A 26974-nucleotide genomic window follows, 5' to 3' on the forward strand; every position below is an offset into this window, starting at 1 on the left:
ATTAATTTAATGGTTGATTATATTTTAATTAAATTTCTATGAATGGTAAATCGTATATGTGTGTATAAAATACATATATTATTTGTGTATATATAATTTGAATTATACATTTTAATTATTTGTATTTATTAATATTTTAATATTGGGCATAAGTTTTCGCGCATCGCGCGTAGAAAATACTAGTATATATATATATATATATATATATATATATATATATATATATATATACCACTTTAATTGCATTTTGAAAAGTTTTTATTACTGTACGGTCATGAACAGTTTAAGAAAACAAGAAGCCGCAGACATATGAATTAATGTGTGGACCCCATTCAAGGATCAAACCAAGTAATAGGCGACATACGATGCTACTTTCGTTACGCTTTTGCTTCCTCCTTTCTTATCTTATACAGTTTAACTACAATTATTTGTTCATTCCCGTTAAACTAGAGTTCAATGAAATATTGTTAAATTTATTAGATTATAGCTCAATTGACCACAAAGTCAATTGAGCTATTAAGTGTCAGTGGTTATACTGTAGACCATGGGTCATGGTTGATACTGTAATTGTACTGAACTGATACTGCAGTTGTGTTGAAATGATACTGCAGTTGTGTTGAAAGGGAATTGCAGTTGCGCGGAACAGAGGTCGTGTCATCCATTTGGAACTGTAGTTGTGTTGAACGGATACTGCAATTGTGTTGAAAAGATATTGCAGTTGTGTTGAACGGATACTACAGTTGTGTTGAACTGATGAATGACCTCTGTTCCGTACAACTGTAGTTTCCTTTCAACACAACTGCAGTATCTTTTCAACACAGCAATATCCGCTCAACACAACTGCAGTATCAGCTATGATCAGACCATAGTCCACAATATAATTTGCGATTAAATGTGGCATACTAGGATGGTTCGATCGACTTATCTTACTCAAAAATCCATTTTAATTTTTAAATGTTTTGAATTCAAACAATTTAAATTTAATTGTTTAAACTTTAACACACAAATATTTGAAAAATGTCTCACCGCAATAAATACTGACTTTTATTGAAATATAAAGAGTTAAAAAATAAATATTTTAACCCAACAGTTTAGGATAATTGGTAAGTAGTAATCATAAGATCGGAGGTTGTGTCATGATAAAGAGTTTTTGAGATCAATTTTTCGAGAAAAAGTAAAAGAAGTTAAACATTCAAGTTCTGATTTGGGTCAAATCTGATTAGTCTCATAGTACTAAGGATACCTAATGTCTGATGACATGTAAAAAATAATATTTAAAATATGTAGAGCTTAATCATAACCTTTTAGAGGTAATATAAAAAATAATAAATTTCTTTAAATTATTATGCAGAACGGTTGTTTCTTAATTCTTAAGCTAAGAGCCAAGGACCTTGTTGTCCAGTGGCATCAAACCCTTCCCTTTATATGGGAGGTGGTGGGTTCGAGTCTCAATGCAGTCAATATTGACTCTTGTGCTTCAATAGGTTGAGAAAGTAGTTATGAACAGATACTGCATTGTAATAGAGTCAGTAGTATTCAAAAAAAAAAAAAAGAAATTCTTAAGCTAAGAGACGTTTTTGTTTGCAAAATTGTAGTTTATAAAATGATCAAAATTCAAAAACAAAAATAATAAAATAAAAGAATGGCCATCATCTGTGAGGGCAAATATGTCTTTTCAACTAGAATGGAATGCCCCACCTATTCGGTGGAGTGGCGATAAAAATAAACACTTCTGGTCAGTTTAGATTGTTGAACCGACCAACGGAATACAAAAAAAGGCGATCAATCTCCGCCCCGCCGGCGAATTTTCCGGCACTCCTCCGATCAATTCAAGGTACTATTGCATACCGATCTGTTTTTGTTGTTAATGCTTAATCCAGAACATTTACTCCGGCAACGTCGTCTTGATAAACGTTAATCGTAATGTTTTGTCCGATCATCACAATTTTTTCTATTTCTTTTTCGTTTGATATTTATCAATTACATATTATTGTTATTATTATGATTTTTAATTGGTTTGGGAGGTAGATTTTGCGGAAGGGTTTCTAATTTTTGTGTATATTCTGATGGTGCGAAGGTAATAAGTGTAAACCTAGCGAACAGAATGAGTCAGGTGTTCGAAGGATACGAACGGCAATACTGTGAGCTTTCTGCTAATTTATCGAAGAAGTGCACCTCAGCTACTCTCCTGGATGGAGGTTGGGAATTTTTTTTTAAAATTTTTTTTATAGCTTTTCTTTATTGCAAAGGATTTTCCTTTTCATGGATCTTTTTGTGGAATGTGTTATTGGTTCAAGTGATGATGGATTAGATTGGAATTCTTTGATGAATTATAACAATTGAATTGATTTTAGCTGTATTCTATAATGTTTTTTTGAAAGGATATTCTATAATGTTTTAGAATCAAGAATGGTAGTACCATATTGGATATGGTGTGCATAGAATTTATGTTACTTGGTTTGACTGGCAACTTACATGTGTTTTTTTAATTTATTACAGAGTATTATTTTTAACTTTGCTAGCTCTATACTGCCTTCAAGATTTGAGAATTTATCAATTGTTTGTGTTAGCCCCTCATCAGGATGATTCTTACTAATGTATTAAAATGATTGCAGCTGGAATTTCTAACTTTATAAAGTGAATTAGTTTGTAACAAGATTAAAGGGGGAGACGATGCAAATAGATACATGTGGGAAGTGGAATTTTAACTGTTGTGCATAAATGGGGCATCAATTCCTATCCATATATACCTTCCTGTTTCAGACTCCATTACAATTGTCTTTATGAGATTCTACCTATTTAAAAATTCTCAATGTGATTCTGTTATTCAATATTTATTTATTGTCAGTTAACAGCAGCTATCTTGTTTCTTAAAAATTGCAGAGCAAAAGAAGCAGAAAATTTCCGAAGTAAAAAATGGAATGGAAGATGCGGAGGCATTGGTAATGTAGAAAATCTTTTTGGTGGGCAGTTTCTTTTTGCTTCCGATAGCAATGCTTTGTCAATGGTCTTTGTCTTGGTTTGTGCAGATCCGCAAAATGGATCTTGAGGCTAGGAGTTTACCACCAAATGCAAAAGCCATGCTTCTTGCAAAGTTAAGAGAATATAAAAGTGATTTGAACAATTTGAAAACTGAAGTGAAAAGAATTACATCAGATAATGCTAACCAAGCCTCAAGGGATGAGTTGTTGGAATCTGGGATGGCAGATGCTAAGATGGTATCACCTTGTTCTCCATTTATGATATGCTCTCATATGATTTTGTTCATGAAACAACAGCTCTTTTTTTTTTTTCTTTTTTTCTTTTTTTTTTTTTATTATTTTAAAATACATTTACATGATTTGATTTTTATTCTTTAAGGAGTCGTTTCAATTAAATCATTATCCCTGTTGAAGTTGAGGGATTGAAAGACCTGGCGGGTGGAGAATAACAACCACCCGCCAGTTAGGCGGAAGCAAAGTACGTGAGAAAACCAGAGAATAATAGAATGTATGAATATATTATAATGAAAGAGTACAATAGGTTGTTCTCTATGCCTCTATATATACTAAACTAGATACCAAATCTATCTTAATAGGAATAGGAAACTAAGTCTCCATAGCCTACCTACCTAAATCCCTAAAGACTGCCTAATCTATAGAGATTCCATATATTATATCTAAATTCCATAACAATCCCCATGTGATAGAGTATTCTGCTTGCCAATTGCCATTCCACCTAAGATAATCTTTATGCTCTATTTACCCTGACCTTGTTTCCAACATCAATTGATCAGCTTTGTTGTTAATTGTTATTCTGAGTTTTGATTCTTTTAAACAGCCATTTAATTGTCAAAGATAAGTCAGTTTCTCTATGAAAAGCTCACATTGGTTGTATTCTATCAGGCTGCTTTATTCTGGTTCCTGGATAAAATGTGACATGGATTGATGTGGTTATGGAGCAGCATGCATGCACTGATATACTGATTCTTGACTTCATACATATACTAATTTGAATATTTATGTGCAATGGTATAGGTATCTGCTGATCAAAGGCAAAGGTTGATGATGTCAACTGAGAGATTAAACCAGTCCAGTGATAGAATCAGAGAAGGCCGTAAAGTTATGCTGGAAACCGAAGAACTTGGAGTTTCAATTCTTCAGGATCTGCACCAACAACGTCAGTCTCTCCTGCATGCACATGATACGGTGTGTCTTAACAGTCAACCATCTCTCTTTAATTTGTAATTGTTCTTTTGACCAGCTAACATTAGTGAAGTTTTTAGCTCCTCCACCTTAAAATGCAAAGATAATATTTTAAAAGACGACTTGTCTCTGATTCACAGCTTCATGGGGTGGATGACAATATCAGCAGGAGCAAGAAGATACTGACCACAATGTCAAGAAGGATGAACAGGAACAAATGGATCATCGGTTCAATCATTGCTGTCCTAGTGGTTGCAATCATATTGATTATTTATTTCAAGCTTAGCCATTAGTTGAAGTGTCCCAGGCTTTGGATATGGCTGAAATATGTTGTTTTTTTTTTTTTTTTAATTTCTGGTTCTCTGGTGTTCTTGTGTGGAATTTGAAACTGCATTTCTATGTTTGCAATTCTTATATAATGGTAAAATGCCGCTTTTTGTGTTATACTTGAACATTGTGGTCAATATCTTTGAAAATTTCTTTATCAAATACTTCTCTTGGATTAGTCAGTGCCTTGCCTACAATGTCTGATTACTGCTTGAGTGGTAAAGCTATGCTGAGAATGAAAACAGGCTTGGAAATTTGAAAATGTTGAGTTGATTAGTGGCATAATGAGTCCTTGGCAAATTATACTATGGATTAATGTTCATTTTTCATTTTTTGTGTAGTGAAGATTTATTATTTGGTATTACACAAAAGTTAACATTCAATATATTAAAAATAAATTTTAATATGTTAAAAATAATTTTTACGGAGTAATATATTAAAAATGAATTTTATGTTAGTGATTCACTTTAGAAGGTGGGCCATAGTTCATGGTATAATGATTGATGAATTTTATGTTAATGATTAAGGAAAGTGTTACTTGAACCTGTTAGGAAAAGTGTTACTTGAACGTCTTCACACATATACCTAAAGTTTTGCTTTCCTTGTATGATAGAGTTTACCACTTTGTTAATTTTGCAGCGTTGTGTAATCTTGTATGATAGAGTTGAAAGATTACAATAATTGTAATTCTGACAATATAATTGCAAGTCAATTGCGGTTCTTTTTTGTCATTTTTTATTCCTTTTGTTGACTTTTTTTAACACTTTTGTACTTTTTTCCCTTTTAATAAACATTGGAGAAATTAAAGAAAATAATAGTGAATTGTAAATATGTTGATATGGAGGTAGGATTTATTTTTTGAAGTGAGATTTTAAAGGATAAAGATAGTCCAAGAGGGTGTACTCATCCTTTTAGCATGGATACTCCAAATTAGTCTTATGCAAGTTGTCTTTCACTTGGTAATTTTAAACTAGTTGAGGATGTCTCTTAAGTAAGTAAAGCTCCAACCAACGCGTTGGCGGCCTTGGAAGAGTGAAAGACGCAAGCCAAGGAGTAAATATGAAAGTCTAGAGCTAACTAGTCTAATTCCAGCATATGATCTTACGTCACTTTTACAAAAAATTATAAAAATTATAAAATGATACTCAAATGGAAGTTAAACATCCACTCTTGAATTAATTTTTGTAACAGAGTTAAGATCTTAACTTGAGCACTACGAAACCGGTGCTTATGTTATTTAAATAACATCATCTTACTGTATTTGAAGATATTTTAGACTAATAAAATATTTGAGAACAAAAAATAAAAATGCTACTATCAGAGGACCAAATGGGGAATAAGCTCTAATAAAAATATTTTAGTAAGGATGAAGTTTTGACCATTTGAACTTTAGTATGTGATATCAATCAACCTATAGTCAGACTTTCTTGTTTATTACATTGATAATCAAATAAAAATTAAAAAAAAAAATCATGGCTATAGTCAATCAATTACAACAACGAATCAACCCTATTTGAGTTCAGAAATTACAATAATCAAGTGAATTGGGCACCTAATATCTCAACTGGCATGCAGCAGGATCAACTTCTTGTGCACCTAATCTCTCAGTTGCAATGCAGGATCAACTTATTTGCCACTAATCGGATACCGGCATTTTGTTGATAGTCATATGCATCCAAGGAGATGTAGGCATCCACACAAGTTCCTGTAGTGATCAAGGCATCCAGTTCTTCAACATCAAATCTGCTAAATACAAGCTTTTGCGTGTCTGAAGCTTCTTTCTGATATATCTCTGTAGCCCAGTGCACGCTATCACCATTTACTACAGTGGGTATGCTGCATATATTATACATAAAATGTAAGAAAGGATTAGAAACATGTCTTTTTTTTTTTTCTTTTTTCTTTTTTTTTTTTTTGGGTCGAAAAAATAACAATGTATACTCAAAGCAAGGGGTGCGTGTATTCTAAGAAGCATTAAACTTGATGTGGCACACTGGTTAGTTTACTAAGGCAACAAAACAAAAACTTGAGAAGAGTGGGATCAGCAAAAATGCAACATTTTAAGTAGCTCAAACATGAGATTAGACTAAACTAATAACAATAAGGAAAGGGAGTCAATTAAGTTAACCATATGCCTTTGAATGCACGGATGCAGAGAAACAGGTTGGGTGAAAAATTAAGAGATTTATGCATCTTTACATGTAGGCACTGTTGCAAAAATCGGCCGCCTAGACGCTAGGCGCCCCTAGACCGAGGCGTATTGCTCCCTAGGCGTCCACCTAGCGCCTAACTCGGCTGAGTTAACTCGGGCGAATCGGCCTTATTAATTTTTTTTTATTATATTTATATATATTTAAATTTATTTATTTTATATAAATAAGAGAATTAAGAGATATATAATATAGTATATGACTACACCCACACACATGCATTATTTTTTTGTTTTTATAGATCGCCGCCTAGGTACCGCTTAGGCGCTAGGCTAGTCTACCGCCCGACTAGCGTCTACTGCAACCATGCATGTAGGTGAGTAGGTCTAGTTTGCATGAGCCTATTTTCAGCTTATCCACCACTTCTAAGAACTTACTCTAACATTTTACTGTGTTTGGAAAGGCTTGTGAAAAGAAGCATATGGCTTGTGAAAGCTTTATTTTACCATATCTTCATATGCTATTTCAAGTTGCTTATGAGAATCAGCTGAAAAGAGCTTTCTCAAAGGCCGGTTAAAATGAGAACCCTTGAAAACTGTTTTTAACTCATTAAGTAGCAGTAATTGATAAGTTCTATCTCAAAAGTTTAACTAGTTATAGAAAGAGGCTTGTAAACATTACTATTAGCATTATTCCCCACATATATAATGAAGGAATGAAAGAAAGGAGTAACTTACTTAAAGCGGATAGTAGGGAATTTCATGAAACCAGGCTTTCTGGTTACTAGAGGCCTCCACTCAGAGCTGCTACCAGATTCCACAGATAGACTATGAGCGTGTTTATCAATCGCATCCAGGATCCGACATAGGCTTTCTGATGCATTCACAACAAAGCTCAACCTTGGGCGGCCAGCAGGACCAAGAAATTTAGTGCTAATTCCAAAGCGCACTTTCATGCGTTTACAACAAATTTGTAACTCGGCATGATTATGCAATATTTTTATCTTTTGCATTCCAGGATAGGAGGATGGGGCAAGGGCTACAGATATAGAAGGCATTGAGATCTCATCTGGTTCTAAGAAGGTGCAACCACTGGAACCCACACTTTCAGTTGCTGTAGAAGACACATGTGAAGGTGAATCAGATTCTTCTTCATCCATGTCATCTGACTCTAGGAATTCTTTTTCCATTTCATCACTGAGTGGGCCCATATTGAAAGGGTCTGGCCTGGCAGCAACAGATTCAACATGATCTGAAAGGTCTTCAATCCTGCCTAAAGTCGTGAATGATAACATTCTACGGTTTTTGGTACTGCGAGTTTCCATTGGTGGGATCCCATTTTCTATCATCAGACTCGAAGAAGATGTGCTTGCATTCAAGTCTGCTCCCCCCAGAGAAGCTTTGCCATTGCTATGATTTCTTGTTGTAGTATTAGGTGAAACATTTCCTATCATCCGACTTGAAGAAGGTGTGTTTGGATTCAAGCCTGCTCCTTCCAGAGAAGCTTTGCCATTGCTACAACTTCTTGATGTACTATTAGGTGAAACCCAAGTATTTTCTGGAGAATTATCAAGGAGGCTGGATTCCTGCAGGTAAGCAACATTTCAGAGATCTCAGTCTAACAATCTACAGGACCATGTTTCAGAACTAATAATTGAAGTTTGAGGTAAGAAAAAAAATACCAAAAACAAGACAGTTGCACAGCACTTGAGTACTTCAAAATTCATCCGCACATCGTCTAAGCTCCTGAAATATAGCAACAGAAACTTTAGTGAAAGCATAGATCTACTAGTTATATAGAGCAGCATGTGATAACAAAGGAGAAGCAACAATCAGTCAATGTTATATGCGCTCAAACAGACCAGTTATTTCAATTTTCTTCATTGTGAAAGGTAAATGGCATTTGCAGATTTTCCATGTGCCAACAAAAAATTAACAAGATAGGAGGGTAATCTATTTAACAGATCGAGCTGAGGATATAAAGAAGTAAGTGAGGCAATATCAGAATGACTATTCTTCATCTACGTTGTACACTAATATGAACTGTGTCCCAAAGAATAAACCTTGGGCACCCTAATCACACTCCCATAGGTCAAATTAAAATGTAAATGAAAAAGATACAAATTCTTATAAATTTATGATGCATGTGTGTACACACTACATAAATATATAAACCAAACACAGATCATATTCAGGAGCAAGAATGCACTCTCACCTATGGGTTTGTTGTCCAAGACCAAAATACGTAGCAAGAGTGGCCATCTGCAATTAGGGTAAAGGTAAATCAGCATTTGAACAAGATGGAACTCTTGAGTTAGATTTGATTTAAGATCCAAAAATAAAAATACTTGAAGTTCATCCAAATGAAAATAAGGGGAAAGTAACTTATTTGAATCCTCTGTAAGGAATATGCATGGCAGTTTTTGGCAAATAATAAGTAATAACTAATCAAATTTGATGTTTTTTTGAAAAGATCAAATTTGATATTAAAAATAACTCTCAATTTAGTCGCTACCTGAGGTGTTTTCATGTGTATTAAAGCACATAAGTACAACTGTACAAGTGCTAAAATTTTTAAAATTTCTGGTCTTACCATTAACAAAGTATCTCAATATGAGAAATTCCAATTTCTATTAGGCCTTTGGTACCCACAAGGCCACTTTTCATATCCTAACCCAGATCAAGGAACTCGGGAGGTACAACTTCAATTAGACAAGGAGATGAATGCATTTTTAATAGCAACAACATGCAATTCAGCTTGTCAAAAACAAAGGATTTACAATAAGCTAATTTTGAGCTTTTGATAGACTGAATACATATCTATTCATCCCAAACATGGTGTAAGCCAAACAGTTTCCTTTAACCAAATCAAAATAAATTGCTTACAGTTTTGGTGTCAAGACGGAGAAATATTATTATACCTTCATGTTACCTGCTCTCCTGCCAAACCTCTGAGTCAACAACACAAGTGAGTCCATTGTTCCCTTAGGCTCTGGTGCTGGCCTATCTATAGCAGCAAATGCTTCCCGAATTCGTGGACAATCAAACTTCAGTATATTATGCCCAGCCCATATTCTCCCTATGCAAATAACCAACATAACCAACAGATTAAAATATAATACAAAAAGACTTGAATATCACAAACACATAAGCGCCAGAGAGACTTCCAAATCACAAAAGAAAAAACATCAAATGACAAGCTCAACCACTCATATCAACACGTTAAAGAGTATGGCCAAAGACTTGAACCACTCCACTTTCATCCAAATTCTAAAATCCACATCAATTAAAGACTTAAAAGTTGTTTTTTAGTATACTCTAACATATCTATAGTATCTATTCAACAAATCATGCCAACTCAGATTGGGATGAGACTTGAACCTGAGACCTTCCTTATGTAAAGGAATCAAACCACAAGGACTAGCTTAACTGATATCAGCAGCTTCACCAAACTCAAACATTCGGTTTGAGCCATTCAGCTTAAATTTAAAAACCTAATATAGGCACACGCTAGTAAAAACAGCGAAATTGGGCGGCGAGGGATTACCGTGGAGGAAATCGTAAACTTTGTCGGCGATATCGGCGAAAGCAGGGGCAGAAGCGACGGCGTCTTTGGTAATGCCATTGCAGCGAACAGAGAGCGTGGTGATGAGGGAGGGATCAGCGGGTCGGACCAAGGTGGAGTAGCTTTCCAGCTCGACGAGCTTCCTGGGGCAAACCAGTATCCCTCCGAACTCCAGGAGCGCGAAGCCCTGCCCGGGTCGGGTCGGGATCGTCGTCTCCACGTCGAAGAAGGCTATCTCCGTCGCGTCCTCCTCTACCGCCATCATTATTCGAAGCTCCAAAAAAACTTAAGAAAGTGAGAGAAGGAATGGAAAATGGCGCGAAATTGAAGGGGAAATATCCTGCAACAGTAATGAGTGTATGTATATATGTATGAATGTATGTATTAATAACGTATGAGTGTGAAATTGGGTTTTGGTTGCTTTAGAGGGGAGGAGAGGTTTTGGAATTAACCTACGGAAGAGAGAAACATGTGAATTGTCGCACACGGAACAACTATACCTTACCTGGAACTGCAAACTCGATGGACTCATTTTCAAGCTTATCCTAACAACAAGTTTTATTTTTGATTTGAGAAAATCTGTTTTCTATTCCTAATTCCCCAGTTTTTTAAAAAATTGAAACAATTATCCAATTTAACACAGAATAATTTGTTTACTTGAAAGTAGGTTGCCGTGGTGACTGGTGATTACCGATTCTAAAAATAATTTTAAATAAATAATTAGTTAAAATTTAAAAAAAAAAAAAAACTCAGTAATTGCCAACAGGAGACGATGACCTTCGTATCTATGGCTAGGGTGGCCATGGAGATGAAGTCGGCCGGATACGATTCGTCTCCGTAATTGTCTTCTACTGGTAGTTTTTTTTTTTTTTTAATTATTATTATAATTATTTTATTTAAAATTATTTTAAAAATTATTTATAAAATCGGTAACTGCCACGTCAGATAAACAGGTTATTCTGGGTTAAATTGCATAAGTTTGTGTTGTTTAGGGACCCAATTGCATTTTTTTGAGTTTGATGATCTAATTGCAATTTGGTTTGCAGTTGAAGGACCTATTTGACCCTTATTTCAAAAAGTAATATTCAACAGTAAAAAAAAATTTAAAAATTATTTAAAAAAATATTAAAGAAAATAAGTATGAAAGAAAAAATTGATTTGATCCAGGAATAATAAACACAATATGTATAATAGGATGGATAGTATTTTTGTGTTTTTTCTTTCCTTCTCTGTTTCATCTCTCCGGATGGAGTTTGAGATTTTGAATATTGAATTATTACTGATATTATTATTTGGAGTATATATTTATGTAATCATTAATCTCTTTTAAAAGTTAAAAAAAAACAAAAAATAATTATAAATTAACGGTTGAATGTTAATAATTGAATTCACATAATATTTGCATGTATTTGTGGCATTTACGTTATTAAAGGAAATAAATGTGATTCTGTGAATATAAAAGGGGTAAAACCGTAAAAAAAAAAAAAAAGTCATATGGGTCTTTCAACTATTTAGAAAAGTGAATTTTATTTATCAAGTTAAGCTAACTAGTAACTTGATGACATCCTTGTGACTCTTTTAAATGAAATGTTATGTTTGACTCTCTTAAATGGGATGTTATGTTTGAACCACTGTTGCAAAAATAACCGCCTAGGCGCTAGACGCTACTAGACCGAGGCGAATTTCTTTCTAGGTGTCCACCTAGGTGGTCGGCCGCCTAGCCTAACTCGGCCGAATTTGACCGAGTTAACTCGCCTAACTCGGCAGAGTTAGTAGAGTTAATTCGAGCAAGTCGGTATTGTTAATTTTATTGTTATATTTATATAAATTTAAATTTATTTATTTATGTAAGTAAGAAAAGTAAGATATATATATATATATATAGAGAGAGAGAGAGAGAGAGAGAGAGAGAGAGTCATGATCAGATGTGGTCTGGTCATTAGGTGTGGCCTATTTTCAGCCATTAGATCATATCAACTCATCAAATCAACGTGCAATATATATATGTTACAGAACACACCATTCTACGTACTAAAACGCACCAGATGACCGATAAAACACACCATTCCACACAAAATACCAAATTCGTCTATTCACTTAAAATTCATCAATATACTTAATAAACACATCATTCTACGTATTAAAATGTACCACAACGTGCCTCATGTCAGATTATAAGCATACACTATTTACACATATTAGAAAATATGTTCTAAAATATGCACCATTATACGTATTAAAATGCACCACACTTATTAGAAACACATGTGTTAAAATACACACCATTCAATGTATTAAAATGCACCAGACGACGTATTAAAACACACCATTCCACAACACAGTTACACATCATTCTACGTATGAAAATGCACCAACGGATAGATTAAAACACACCATTCTACAACACAATTAATGCACCAACATACGTAATAAAACGCACCACAGCATGTATTCAAACGCACCACACTATGTACTAAAATGCACCATTCCAATTCATGTAATATAAATACTAAAATTACCATAATAACCCCACTTAAACATACGCGAATTTCAGTAAGATTAATGAAATTGGACGGTGCTGATTAGGCCACATGACCGCACCGGAGCTCGCCGCCGCATTTGAACCAAAATCTATATATATATATATATATATATATATATATATATATATATATATATATATAATATAATATATGACCTACACCCACACACATGAATCATTTTTTTGTTTTTATAGGTCGCCGCCTAGACCGCTTAGGCGCTAGACACTAGTCTACCGTCCGACTAGCGCCTAGCGCCTACTGCAACCATGGTTTGAACCTTAGTGTTGGTGAGGGCATTGATCAACCTTCAATATGTAATTGAGATGTCTGATTAAATTTTTCGTACTAATCATGGTTGAAAAAATCGCAAAGCGTTCCTCGGGCGCTCCGACGCCTAGGTGGGGATTAATCAGCGCCTAGGCGCCAATGTATTTTTATTTTTATTTTTAAATTTGTTTCAGTATTTTTAATTTTTTAAAGACTAATAATTATAAATTATATAATAGTTAATACTAAAATATTAAATGTTAACCTAAAAAAGATGTAGAGTCGTTTCAATTTAGGGTTATTTCGCCCAAAATGATGTTGTTTTGGGTGAAATAACCCATTAAAAAATAATAGTTAATTGGTCGACTAGGCAGCCTAGTCGGTGCCTAGGTGGCCTAGGTGGTCAGCGCTTAAGTGGCCTAGGTAGTCGCCTAGCCGACTAGCTGCCTAGACCACCATTTAAGGTGATACGCTAGGCGGTCGACCTTAATCGGCGCCTAGACGAGATTTTTGCAACACTGCTACTAATTTAAACATGACCTCATCTATTTATTTCTACTTGGATACTGATTATATTATTATTATTATTATTATTAAGAATAAAGTGCAAATTGGTCACTGAACATAACCTGAAAATGCAATTAGGCCACTGAACAAAAAAGTGCAATTAAGCCACTGAACACTCCAAATGCATGCAATTTCAATTTTCACCTGATAGCATGTTACCATCCATTTCATCAGGTAACCTACTTACATGGACGGTGCATTGGCATTTTAAAGTAATTTTTAATAATAAAATTCAAAAAAAAAAAAAAAACAATGTCGGGGTGGCCCATCCCCTCCACCATCCTCCATCTCCCTATCGTCTCCGGCGGAGATGGAGGAGGGGGGGGGGGGAGGGGGGAGGCGTGAGACAACCTGTTTCACACCTCCCCCCTTCCCGCCCTCTTCCGTCTCTGCTAGAGATGATGAAATCTCTCTTTGTTTCCAGCCGGAGGCGAAGGAGGGGCATTTTTTTTTAAATTTAAATTTAATTTTTAAATTTTATTATTAAAAATTATTTAGAAATACCAACTTACCGTCCACGTAAGCAGGTTAACTGATGAAATGGATAGTAACCTGCTATCAGTTGAAATTGCATGCATTTAGAGTGTTTAGTGGCCTAATTGCATTTTTTTTTTGTTCAGTGACCTAATTACATATTCATGTTACGTTCAGTGACTAATTTGTACATTATTATTATTATTATTATTATTATTATTATTATTATTATTAGGGAAAATGGCACTTTTTCCCCTATGTTATGTGCTTATAGCACTTTTTCCCCCTGTGTTATTAAAGTGACAGTTTTTCCCCCTGAAATGTTAAATTGACATTGTTACCCTTAAAAATAATTATTTCATTTATTTTTCTTTTCCAACAAATTATTACTTATATGTATGGATGATCACGATTCGGTTCGAACCTAACCAAACACTGTAGCAATCATACCGAAATAGTATGGACGGTTCTAGTTACGATTCAGAACCGAAAAAATAAAATTAAATAATTGTTGAACCGTGAACCGAAACTTAACCACAATCATATATAGTAAAAATGATCAAACACTTATTTTGATAAATCGGTACTGTTCGATTCCAATTTCAATTTTGAACCGCCAATCAAAACTTATTTATTTATTTATTTATTTTTATAATTTTATTTCTAATTTAAAAATAGTCTGAATTCAACAATTATTTTATTTTATTTTTTCGGTTCTGAATCGTAACCGTAACCGTCTATACTATTTAAGTTCAATTGCTACAGTGTTCGATTAGGTTCGTATCGAACTGTGATCTTCCATACATATTAGTAATAATTGGTTGGAGAATAAAAATAAATGAAATAGTTATTTTTAAGGGCAAAATTGTCAGTTTAATATTACAAGGGAGAAAACCACCACTTTTAAAATAACTGAGGGGGAAAAACTATCACTTTAATAACACAGGGGGAAAAAGTGCTATAAGCACATAACATAGGTGGAGAAAGTGCCATTTTCTCTTATTATTATTATTATTATTAAAAGCCCCAATTTAGCCTTAGAGGGTCGAATTAAACTGTAAAGTTTTTGTGTTGATTTATCCTTAGAGTTTATATGTATTAATCATATTTGATGCAGTTATACGTGATTAAATAAATTCAACTGAGTTAATTCCAGCAATGGTCCTCTGACTATGTCAATTTTTCAAAATTAGTCCCCGACTTTTAATTTGGACAATTTAGGTCCCTTGACTTTCAAATTCTTTCCAATGTTGGTCCTTTCGTCAAATTTTGGTTAAGTTGAGATCAAATGAAGGGGTAAAAATGTCCGTTTACATGTTTAGTGTATTATTACTTGTATTTCTCATGTCCAATACGTTGTATACTTGTATATATGAATATAATCTTAGTCAAAGTCTCAATCAAAGCCATTAATCTCAGTTGAAGTCTCTTCGACTGAGATTATATTCATATATCTAGCGTATAGGGCAGGAGAAATACGAGTAATAATACACTATATAGGTTAACGGACGCTGTTACCCCTTCATTTGACCTCAACTTAACCAAAATTTGACTAAAGGACCAACATTGGAAAGAATTTGAAAGTCAAGGGACTTAAATTGTCCAAATTAAAAGTCGGGGGTTAATTTTGGAAAATCAACATAGTCGAAGTACCATTGCTGGAATTAACTCAATTCAACTATAATACGAGTAACAATCATGTAAGAGCACCCCTATCAGGGGTTATTAGATGAGTTATTGCAGAAAAAGTGCCACATGGGAAGAGAGAGGGGTGGAGAGAGGAGAGGAGAGAGAAGTGGAGGGATCATCTACAAGTTATTGGGTTTTTTCAAAAAATGGGACCCACATCTCATTCAATACAGCCGCACAAATGTGTGTGGAACGCACTAAATGCGACTGCACGCGCCTGACATTTACTTTATTTTTATTTTATTTTTAAAAAATTAGATTTATTTTTTTTTTTCATCCCCTCCCATTTTATCTTTCCTAATCACACTTACAAAAATTCCTAAAAAAACCGCGAAAAAACTCCATTGTAAGGATGCTCTAAGAGTAATTGATAAACACTCAAATTTACATGTAAACAAGTCAAATAACATGATGGGAGGTATTAATGTTATGACTACCACCTATGGAAATTCAACTAGTGCATGATAGGTGTTATTAATGTTATGACTACCACCTGTTGAATTTATCAATGATAAAAATATATCAAGTTATTTCACAATCTAGCATCTATGTTCAGTTGAGTTACTATGATTTAAATCCTCCCAGATGTTTTGTCGGGTCAGGGCGGCGGGGGCCCTTGGAGTTGGGAATTCAACCTTTTGCGATTCCTGGAACAGATCCAGTGAAAGTCTGAGCGTAGTGCTCGTTAATCCTCTGTGCGTCACTATTTTAGTTAATATGACGACGTCGGAAAATGGAAAAGGTAGTATCGCCAAGATGTGGAGCAGATCCATGAAGAAGAGTTGGAGTATGTGGAGCAGATCCATATCCCTATCTGGGCATACAATTGTTCAAGCTGAAGAAGCATATTATCTCTATCCCTCACTTTCACTCTAAGCTGGGCATACAAAACTTGCATGCTCCAGCTTACGGGGGGTGTTGGAGGATGAAGCTACTAGGAAGAAAATAGCCAAGGGTAGTAGTGTACATTTACACTTGTTTTGTCAATATGTCCATCTGTTCCTTCCTCCCCTGCTTGTATATATACTGCACTACTTGTTCTTCTTCTTAGTTAAGTAATCTGTAAGCTTCTGTTCTCACTCATCAATATACAACATGCTTTTCCCTTTCTTTTTCCCTTGCTTTTCCCTTTCTTGTTACCACTGTTGTGCATAATTCCAACATGGTATTAGAGCGCCGGTGAAGGAGCTATGCCGCCGCAGCTTCCGCCATCGGCGAGTCTCGCTGAGCTGCGCATTCGTCTCCGACGACAGATCCGCAGAGGATCGTTACTCCGCAGAGGAATAACAAAATTGAAGTAGGATTCTCTCCGTGCAATTGCCTTGTTCAATTTGCTGTTTCTACAAATCAACGAATTGAAGATCGGATCACAGTGCTCTTCTTCCAATCAAGCGTTTCATGGAGCAGATTCGTGAAGATTTTGAGCAAAGTGCTCATCAGTCATTCTTTTGCAGTCTTTAATCGGAGTAGATCCGTGAAGATTTTGAGCAGAGTGCTCCTTAATGCTGTGTTTTTGGTCTTCGATTGCGATTCCTGGAACAGATCCAATGAAAGTCTGAGCGTAGTGCTCGTTAATCCTCTGTGCGTCACTATTTTAGTTAATATGACGACGTCGGAAAATGGAAAAGGTAGTATCGCCAAGATGTGGAGCAGATCCATGAAAAAGAGTTGGAGTATGTGGAGCAGATCCATATCCCTATCTGGGCATACAATTGTTCAAGCTGAAGAAGCATATTATCTCTATCCCTCACTTTCACTCTAAGCTGGGCATACAAAACTTGCATGCTCCAGCTTACGGGGAGGGTGTTGGAGGATGAAGCTACTAGGAAAAAAATAGCCAAGGGTAGTAGTGTACATTTACACTTGTTTTGTCAATATGTCCATCTGTTCCTTCCTCCCCTGCTTGTATATATACTGCACTACTTGTTCTTCTTCTTAGTTAAGTAATCTGTAAGCTTTTGTTCTCACTCATCAATATACAACATGCTTTTCCCTTTCTTGTTACCATTGTTGTGCATAATTCAAACACAAAGTAACTATATATAATTGAATATGCTTTGAATGTAAAGAAAAAGGAAAGTACACCAAATTTAGAGTGGTTTGGCTAGAGTTAATTCCAATGGAGATCTCATATCTTTCATGACAATTCCACGTTAAGTCTCAAACCATCATTTTTGCCTTTAGTCATCATAGAAGTTTTGGACACATTTGGTTCTTCTTGGATCTTTTATGGCCAAAGTTCATTTTAGGGAAGGATAAACCTGTCCAATTAGCTTATTTTCTTTTCCAAAAGGCATTTATACAATATTAATGAGATAAAAACCTTAATTTCTTCAACCTAAAGCTTTGTTCTTATTTTCTTTTTTCTCAACCCAATAATGAAGCACAAAATGGAAATCTCATCTCAACTATGTCGAGAAGACGAGAATGTGTGTACCTCAAAATTTAAAAATCTCTTATGTCTTGTAATAACAACATACAAAGTAAAATCTGAGAATAACATCTGAAGTCTAAACACATCATGCTTAGGTCCTTTTGCTTATGAGAAATCACCTAAAGTTTTTTTTTAAATCTTTTTTGAGCCTCGATTTTTGATGGCCTAGCTAACCCTTTGTTCACCTTGTCTTCATTCTTGTGAGATTTTTTAAAAATTTGAAACTTTTGAAATGGATGGTATAGTTGAGAGGAACAAGAAAAGAGATGTGCAATGTCCGTGCGAGCCGCTCAGTAAATCTAGCTGATGAAGGAGATGGTGCTTTGAAGAAGTTGTACTTGAAATTTTAATGTTTTTATTGTCAGTTTAATTTTGAAATGTCATGAAAATAATTACATATAATTTTATGTAATATATGATTTTATTTCGACCAAGGTCCATTTTAGGCATTGTAATCTATTCATTGTAATGATAAATCATCCACGACGTAGTAGTTGATGATGATGGGCTTCGAAGCTTTGGGTTGAAGAATTTAGGGGTTTTTCACAAAGAATCAATATCGCCTCCACTGAGGCTCGGGGTGGATCCACCCCCTTTCATATGGGAGTACAATCGGGTGCCACTAGACCACAAGGTCTTGGTGAATTTAAGAGTTTTATCTCATCAATATGGTATAAATGTCTTTTGTAGAAGAAAAAAAATTGATACAACAATTTTACCCTTACTATAAAAAAAAACTACTTGTATAGCCACATCATCTTGTAAAATGCTTTGCTTATCTTTGGTTAGCAAATATGAGGGTGCTGGGTAAAGAACTATTAGCTATTAATTGATTGAATTATTAAGTTTGATTAGTTGATAGCATTAACTGATTGTAGAAAAGTAAATTACCTATTGGCTAATAACTAATTACATGCAAAATTACCTTAAAAAGCTAATTTGAACTGTTTTTAAAATTTTAACATTTTGAAACAATAAATTGTTACAAAAAACTAATTAATCAAACACTTGTATTAAATATTTAACTAACTCAAACAACTAATAGTCAAATAAGTCAAAATTGATGATAAACTATCTATGTTACCAAACATGGCCATAATCTTAATTTTGCTTTGCCACTTGCCAAATGGGAAAGTGAATCAACACCACCATCAGAAATGAAAGGATTTTTCTCAGTATTAGCAATGAAATTGGTGAAAACTGCAAACTATACTCCATCGTCTAAACTAGTTTAAAGAGACAGAAATTCTTGCAAGAAAACAGAAACTCATCAGAGAATGTAACAACGTTGAATAGATCCCAAAATTAAAACATATACAAATTGCTATGCACGAGAGGAAATGTCTCATAATAGATCTGAATATGATTCTTATTCATTTCCCTTCACCTTAAAACTCTGTTTCAAGTTTCAACATACAAGTTCTTCTGTCACCTTCAGGCTTTATCTGCCTTTCTATTAACACTTTATGCAGAATCAAATCCACAATTTTGGTAGTCCCATCACACAGCGACCGCTTCGGGCCTTTTGCTCGTTTTGATTCCTTTAATAGCTGCACATAGTACCCCGTTCCACAGCATAAATCAAAGTTGCAATGCGACTAAGAATCATTCAAAATAGAGAAGAAATTAAAGATAAATTCATGCATCCTCTACCTGCTGCGTAATCCGGGGCTCCAAACACTGCTGACCCAGCAACTAAAGCATTGGCTCCGGCCTCGATCACCTGCACACCAGGATCGCCATAAAATGTCATTTGCGGGGATAAGAGTTCAAATTCGTTATAACTTACACACAAGAAAATATTAGATTCTCGACATGATCAAAATACAATTCCACCTTCAGAGCTTTTTTAACCGAAATACTTCTGTTTGGGTAATGGTTAAAGATTTTATAGAATTTCGGTTAACAGTTAATTCAGTTCGAAAATATCGGTTAACCAAATTAACTGATTGGTTAACCGAAATTCTATAACTGAATAAATCAAGCTAGTTGTAACGAGTTACACACAAGGAGACAAGGATATAGTGTCAATATAGGTGGGTTACCTTGTAAGCATTGTTGGGACCGACCCCTCCGTCTACTTCGATCCAAGGGTTCACTCCCTGCAAAACAAGGGTTGGCAGCGTAAGTGCTTTCTAAGGTACAGTAAGCGGTGTAGATATCGTAACATTAAAAATACCCTCTCGGCACACATCCTTCTCAAGTCAGAGATTTTCTTGACTTGGCTCTCGATAAAGCTCTGCCCACCGAATCCAGGGTTTACTGACATGATCAATACCAGATCGACAACTGTTGTGGCAACCAAAGAATTTCAGACGATTAAATTTCATCCCTTTCGATCACGCTATCCGAAATGTTAATTGAGTTAAATAATTGGCAATCTAGATACAGAATATGGTTTCATTGCACTGATCAAATTCGAACTAGCAGTTTCCATATGACTTATTGCCAACTCAAATTCTAAATGCTCCCTTACATTAGAACCAGACCATCTGTCCATGAAAAGAACAAATAAGCTTACCGTCAAGAACATAATCTATTGCAGTTAAGGGGGTTGCAGGGTTGAGAACCACTCCAGCTTTAGCTCCCAAACTCTTAATCTGAATCACAGCCAATCATGTATCACTGTCAGAAAAGATGGCCAAGAGAATATATATAGGGAAGGGTTCAGCCGTTTAGGTGAGAACACCTCCCCTGTAAAAAGTGTGGACACATCCACACCTTCCATCATGAGAAATCAAAGGCTAGGATCTTATCATTACAAAACTTTCAAGTTTGCAATAATTATAAAATGAACCCCGCTCTTAAAAGTTGTCAATAATTATAAAATTGACCCTGCGTTTTTTTTTCTTCTTAAAACCGTCAACCATTGATGAATCTTGATGGACGACTGGCTGAGATCAACCCTCACTTTTTACGGGAGGACCCTGTTCTCATTTGATCTTGCCCCTATATATGTGTGTGTGTGTGTGTATTCAGGAACTAAGTGAAGCAGAGAGGCTAAATTTGTCAACGCTGACCAGGGTAACTACAGGGTTCATGCAAGGACCTGTGGCATTTTGCCCTATTAAGTAGGTTTAATTATAATTAGTTACTAGAACATTCTCAAAGACAGGGTATTTAGTAATTAGTCTTTTATGAATGGTTTCAAGAGTAACATTACTTGCAATTATTTATATACACCAAATAAAATCTATTTCTCAGTTAAAAGTTTTTAATCTACATATATTAAATTAAATCCTACTTCTTGATTAAGCTATGGAATAAATTGGAACTCCATAAAATATAACTGATTAAGTATCTCTATTAAAAATTTAAAATTAAAAGAATAAAGAACACCAAAAAAGTTTCGCTGAAGAAGACTGGCAGGGAAGAGGAGTCGTTGTTTTCCTTAATGTACAAAGTGAGGGATTATGTCTCCTTAAAGGAACAACGAATGGGATTGATTAGGTCTCCCAACCATCCAGCCCTCTTGAATTTGAGAAATAAGAGTAGTTTCCATAGAAATCTATTGCTTGAGATTATTTGATATTACAAGCTTCGATGCAAGCCATCATTTCCAGAAATTATACTCGATGAATAAATCCACTAGGCAAAGTAAACTAAGGAAACTTCAGTAGTCTTTATAAATATTATATGGCACGTATTTTCTTTTTCTTTCTAGCTTTATGAGGTGCAAATTGCAAAAAAAACATCATGTAGAAGGTATTGATCAATCCTCTGAAGGGAACAAAAAATCTCACTTGGTTTAGTGTACGGTGCAGATGAATTGTTGAAGATTGCTCGCAATGGACACTAACAATATCAGCACCAGCTTTTATAAAATCGGGTACTCTCTGTTCGGGCTCTACAATCATCTGCCACACTTGATTGTTAACAAAAGCATTTTTATGAAGGGAAGGTATCAAATAATTGGTAAGAAATGACCGATAAGACATACCAGATGCACATCCAATGGAAGGTCGGTAACGGGGCGCAAGGAGTCGACTATAAGAGGTCCAATGGTTATGTTCGGGACAAATCGTCCATCCATCACATCAACATGGATCCAATCACAACCAGCTTGCTCAACCGCTTTCACCTACATGCATAGCAGCATAAGAGTCAAATCTATAATTATACCAAGTAACCATCTACCTATTATTGCTTAGATAAATGTCAATCACGGAATACTAGAATACAGGAACCTAGTATGAACAATGCAAAATGGACAAGGTAAAAACAGCTTCAAGGAAAACAGTTGAAACTACTATTGAAATTAACTAGCCATAATCAGGCCAACTACTATGTAGTGTGATGGCATCTCTGTTACCATTCTAGAATCAAAAGATTTATAAATATCGAATGAAATCAGACCTGCTCTCCTAGCTTTGAAAAATTTGCAGAAAGGATGGATGGAGAAACTATGATGTCACTTTTCGAGAACTTATCAACTCGAGAGCTAGCCTTCACCACAGTTCGAAATCCTTTCCTGTATTTACGACACAAAAGAGAACAACCATATCTCAAAAGGATTCCAGACCAACTGGAAAGCACAATGGAAGATTGGAGAAAACTGCCAGTCTTTCTTCCATGTAGAATGGAGTTAGTGATTAAATTTCACCTTTAGGATGATGAAGTACAATGCTAGGCTTCTATATTTGGATGCAAAAACAAATGTCGAGGATGGCATGAAGATGATCACTAATACTTTGATTGGGAGCAATAAATTGAGACATCATTTAAATAGAAAATCAACACAATGTTTTCATTCACTAAGATACACAAAAAGTGACGTAAATAGCTACTTGGTAGAAATCGAAAAGAAAGCCCACACAACTACAAGTCTACGCTTCATTATCAACAAATTGTATGGTCACACTAAAGGTTTGAACTTCTAGTTTAGAGGTTCAATCAAGAATATTATCAACAACCTAAACCAATTATATATGATATATATATACAAACATAACAAGGCTTCCAATTCTCTAAAAAGTTTAGTCCCCAAAGCTCCAATATTTCTAGCTCCCAAACTAATCTGCACTATGCATACATTTAACAAGAAACAATCAAGCCAAAACATATTAACTCAACACACTTGGTTTACTACCAAGTACCAATCTTATGATCACATATTACATTGGAACAACACAAACCCTAATACCCAATGATAACCATATCAACCCAGAACTGATAACACCCCAACTTGCATCACTGAACATCAAAGTTCAAGATTTTGAACTGAAAATTTTAAACCACTTCACTTTGTCATCGCTCAATTCTAACTTCAACAAGTCCCAATAATATTAAAACAAGAAAACAATTACTGATGAAAAACAACAATTATCAACGAAAAACTTAATTACAAGAAATTAAAAAGAAAAAGAATACCTAGATAGATTGAGAGAATTGGAATTGGGAATCTGACGCTTAAGATTCCCGCCAAACCCATTAACTTGGGACTGTAAGAGAGTTGATGAGCCCAAAGAAGAAGCTGTTGCCATGAATTTTTCTTTCTTGTTTTACTTCAAAAATATTTTGTTCAAAAGAGATAAAGGTGGGTGCTTTATTAGCTGGCCTCCCTCCCTCTCTCTCTCTCTCTTTCTTGAAACACCACAGGCCACAAGCCCACAATTCACAAGCCTTTGAATTTCTGGGAATCCCAGAATAGAAAGAGAGAGAGATGTGTGGATGACACGTGTCAGGTTGGTCTCCCCAGACTGGATTTTGCTTATCTGCAATGTTTGGCGCTCATTTGTCGCGAGTAGGGACCAAACGGAAAACGGCTGCATATCAAATCCCCAAAACGCTGTGGTGACGACGGAAAGGGCGAAAGGGAACGGGGAGACGGAACCTCTTTTTTATTTTATTTATTTTTTGAAGGTTATTTTATTTATTTATTTATTGTTGAAGAAATTTGACATTTTGCCTAATGCCAACCTAACAGGCTAACAATATTATGCAATAATAATAATATCAATATTTAAATACACATTTTTAAAATATCAATTCATAACGAATATTACAATATTTTAAAATGATTTTTAATTTTATTAAATTATAAATATTTTTTTTAGTACTATTGACTCTGTGTGCACAACAAGTCAACAGCAACAGTTGTTGCCACTAAGGCTCAAACCCACTCCCATCATTCATGTGGGAGTGTTAATTAAGACACTGAATGCCACTTGACCACAAGGTCTTTGGCTATCATGTATCTTATTAGTATAATAGATTTGGTATGACGGTAAGAATGTTATCGGAGTATATTTGGAAAGAAATAATTTTTAAAAGTTGTATTGCATAGAGTCTGTATCTCTCCTGTTTTACAAATGCTTGACTTTTATATTACATATATAACATAACGATCACATAATAAGTACAATGACTTCTGAATAATTGTGACGCTCTCCTTTGTAAGTGTCCTGACCCACTATAACTGTTGCTTCTTTATGGGTCGATGCTCCAATAAGTGCGATGAGCTCTACTTAACCATTCTTTTTTTTTTTTTACTTGATTCCTAATCGTTACTAATTGATTGTCTTTGACCATTTATGTTAGACCAAAATTATCAGGTCAGGTCCAGTACCTTGTCCATTTGTCCAGTCATGTTATTATTATCAATCAAGTTGATTAGATGATTAATTTGATTGATAATCACATGTTTCAAGTTCAACTCCTTGTAAAAGTTATTATTTTTTAATTTTATTTTTTTACGTGTTAATATTTAATTGGTTCCAAATTTCCAATGAACATTAAATAATAAAATCAATGCTATAAAAGCGAGAGCGTATTACATGATGAATTTAGTCTTATTTTTTCATTTTTTTAGATTAGCAATCATTCTCAGGATCCACTGTAGCCCACGTTGTAAGAAGCTAAAATTTAGTTGGCTTTCCAATCAGGTCAAGAGTCAACCTTTGCTTCTAGATGGAGCTTTGTGATAATTGATAAACAAGAATAATAAGGGTCAAACTTGTCAGTCTAACACAGTAGTTATTATTATAACTTAAAGCAAAAGCTTATAATGTGAAATTGATATTAAATGTAAAAATATGGTCAGAATTAAAAATAAAGTAATTCATTTGTAAATCATAATGGTTGTCTTTAACGCCGTGCCAATGGATGGCAGAAAGAAAATTTATTTTTACAACCCGTTCGGTTCGCTGAAAAATATTTGAAAGAAATGGAATTCATATTCCATGAAAAACAAATTCTTCAGAAAATATATTTCATTGTTTGGTTGGGGGAAAAGAAATTAGTAGGAATATGAATTCCATTGTTTGGTTGGGTTTGAAATGGTAAGGAATTATGAATATAAAGACCAATATGCCCTTAACAAGAATAGTGATAATAAATTATATATATGTGTAATTAATAAATTTTGATGAGGATAATTATAAAATAGCTCAATCGTTTAATACTTTCTTCCCAAATCCTTTCAAAAACAAAATACCAATCTCTAGCTAAGAATTTGTTTTCCTTCACTTTTGAGAAGTCAAGTTCCAATAGAAAACATTTTCCATCCAACCAAACAACATAAAAACAATTTTCCTCCACTTTTAAGAAAAACTTTTCCATGGAAAACGTTTTCCATCAACCAAAGACCCCCTTACAATTGTTTAACTAGTACTTTATATTATTGTTGTTTCAAAAATAATAGTAATAACAATGCTAGTCCTATGCCACTAGCCCAATATATGGAAAAGAAATAGTTACACATGAACTTGCCGCAAATTTTATTGTGGACCGCGGTCCACAATGCATGGTAGTTTATACATCAAAACGACGTCGTTTTGATTAATAAAAAGAAACGGTAAAAACGACTACCTGTTCCGCAAAAAGTAACTTTGTGTATATAACATATTCAATTTCATTTTATATACACTGCAGTTTCATTTCAACACAACTACATTTTCTTTTCGATATAACTACAGTTTCATTCAACATTATACACTCAAATATGTGAAACTATTATTCAGTTCCATTTTATACACACTATAGTTTCATTACAAAACAACTACAGTATCATTTCGATATAACTACAATTTCATTGGACAATATATACTCAAATATGTGAAACTGTTATTCAGTTTCATTTTACATACACTGCAATTTTTTTTCAACACTACAGTTTCATTCAACATTATACACTCAAATATGTGAAACTGTTATTCAGTTTCAGTTTATATACACTGTAGTTTCCTTTCAACACAACTACAGTATTATTTCGATATAACTACAGCTTCATTGGACAATATACACTTATGTGAAACTGTTATTCAGTTTCATTTTATATACATTGCGGTTTCCTTTCAAAAAAACTACAGTTTCATTTGATAATATAAAAACAAATGTGAGCCAGTATCATTTGAGATGAACTGTAATTTCATTTACGGAGCTCCGTTAAGATGTGATGGCATATGTTTCTTTACTTAAAGAAACATTACTGTTTTTGGACCATGGTTCACAAAGCACGATATAGCAGCTGCCACCTTGCAAGGTGGATTCGTAAGTAAAATACACAATTTATATACTGAATGTTCACAATTCAAAATTGTGAACATTTTGTATATAAATTGTGAACATTTAATATGTAAATCGTGTATTTTAGACTTGGGTTCATTTTGCAAGGTGGATCGGGTCAATTTGTATATAAATTTGTGAACATTTTGTATATAAGTTGTGAACATTTATTGTGGATGATTTTAATTTGTTACATTCCATGTGTTTATAGTTGTTTTCATGTGGTAATGGACTCTCACTGGTGTTGAATTTGTGTATTATTACCACATT

The 26974-nt window shown here is 34.5% G+C and overlaps 3 protein-coding genes across 3 annotated transcripts; 1 reads left to right on the top strand and 2 right to left on the bottom strand.

The window, feature by feature from the left end:
• The first annotated feature begins 1699 nt into the window (after positions 1-1699).
• On the top strand, positions 1700-4636 carry LOC115995806 (vesicle transport v-SNARE 13-like). The gene is made up of 6 exons (XM_031234955.1): positions 1700-1834; positions 2078-2198; positions 2884-2942; positions 3030-3218; positions 4017-4187; positions 4325-4636. Exons 2-6 carry the CDS (start codon positions 2105-2107, stop codon positions 4475-4477), a joined length of 666 nt encoding a protein of 221 aa, XP_031090815.1. The 5' UTR covers positions 1700-1834; positions 2078-2104; the 3' UTR covers positions 4478-4636.
• Positions 4637-5841: 1205 nt separating this feature from the next.
• On the bottom strand, positions 5842-10663 carry LOC115996851 (protein NEN1-like). Its single transcript, XM_031236285.1, has 6 exons — positions 10208-10663; positions 9582-9739; positions 8876-8922; positions 8343-8406; positions 7399-8246; positions 5842-6347 (listed from the first exon to the last, which is right to left on the bottom strand). Exons 1-6 carry the CDS (start codon positions 10488-10490, stop codon positions 6116-6118), a joined length of 1632 nt encoding a protein of 543 aa, XP_031092145.1. The 5' UTR covers positions 10491-10663; the 3' UTR covers positions 5842-6115.
• Positions 10664-19445: 8782 nt separating this feature from the next.
• On the bottom strand, positions 19446-23813 carry LOC115996747 (ribulose-phosphate 3-epimerase, chloroplastic). Its single transcript, XM_031236138.1, has 9 exons — positions 23570-23813; positions 22556-22670; positions 22140-22280; positions 21943-22056; positions 20721-20799; positions 20379-20488; positions 20245-20301; positions 19853-19922; positions 19446-19749 (listed from the first exon to the last, which is right to left on the bottom strand). The coding sequence occupies exons 1-9, from the start codon at positions 23680-23682 to the stop codon at positions 19700-19702; spliced, it is 849 nt and encodes a 282-aa protein (XP_031091998.1). The 5' UTR covers positions 23683-23813; the 3' UTR covers positions 19446-19699.
• Positions 23814-26974: the final 3161 nt, after the last annotated feature.

This window comes from Ipomoea triloba, chromosome 11 (assembly GCF_003576645.1).
Source record: "Ipomoea triloba cultivar NCNSP0323 chromosome 11, ASM357664v1".
Lineage (NCBI taxonomy): Eukaryota > Viridiplantae > Streptophyta > Magnoliopsida > Solanales > Convolvulaceae > Ipomoea > Ipomoea triloba.

Excerpts from the sequence above, each read along its gene's own strand:
- LOC115996747 (XM_031236138.1), bottom strand. The coding sequence starts at position 23,682 with ATGGCAACAGCTTCTTCTTTGGGCTCATCAACTCTCTTACAGTCCCAA. Across the intron at positions 20,489-20,720 it reads AATAGATTATGTTCTTGACG|TTGTCGATCTGGTATTGATC; the intron begins GTAAGCTTATTT and ends TTGCCACAACAG. Across the intron at positions 20,302-20,378 it reads GAAGGATGTGTGCCGAGAGG|GGAGTGAACCCTTGGATCGA; the intron begins GTATTTTTAATG and ends CTTGTTTTGCAG.
- LOC115995806 (XM_031234955.1), top strand. The coding sequence starts at position 2,105 with ATGAGTCAGGTGTTCGAAGGATACGAACGGCAATACTGTGAGCTTTCT. Across the intron at positions 2,943-3,029 it reads TGGAAGATGCGGAGGCATTG|ATCCGCAAAATGGATCTTGA; the intron begins GTAATGTAGAAA and ends TGGTTTGTGCAG. Across the intron at positions 3,219-4,016 it reads GGATGGCAGATGCTAAGATG|GTATCTGCTGATCAAAGGCA; the intron begins GTATCACCTTGT and ends GCAATGGTATAG.
- LOC115996851 (XM_031236285.1), bottom strand. The coding sequence starts at position 10,490 with ATGATGGCGGTAGAGGAGGACGCGACGGAGATAGCCTTCTTCGACGTG. Across the intron at positions 8,923-9,581 it reads GGAGAGCAGGTAACATGAAG|ATGGCCACTCTTGCTACGTA; the intron begins GTATAATAATAT and ends CCCTAATTGCAG. Across the intron at positions 8,407-8,875 it reads CTTGGACAACAAACCCATAG|GAGCTTAGACGATGTGCGGA; the intron begins GTGAGAGTGCAT and ends GCTATATTTCAG.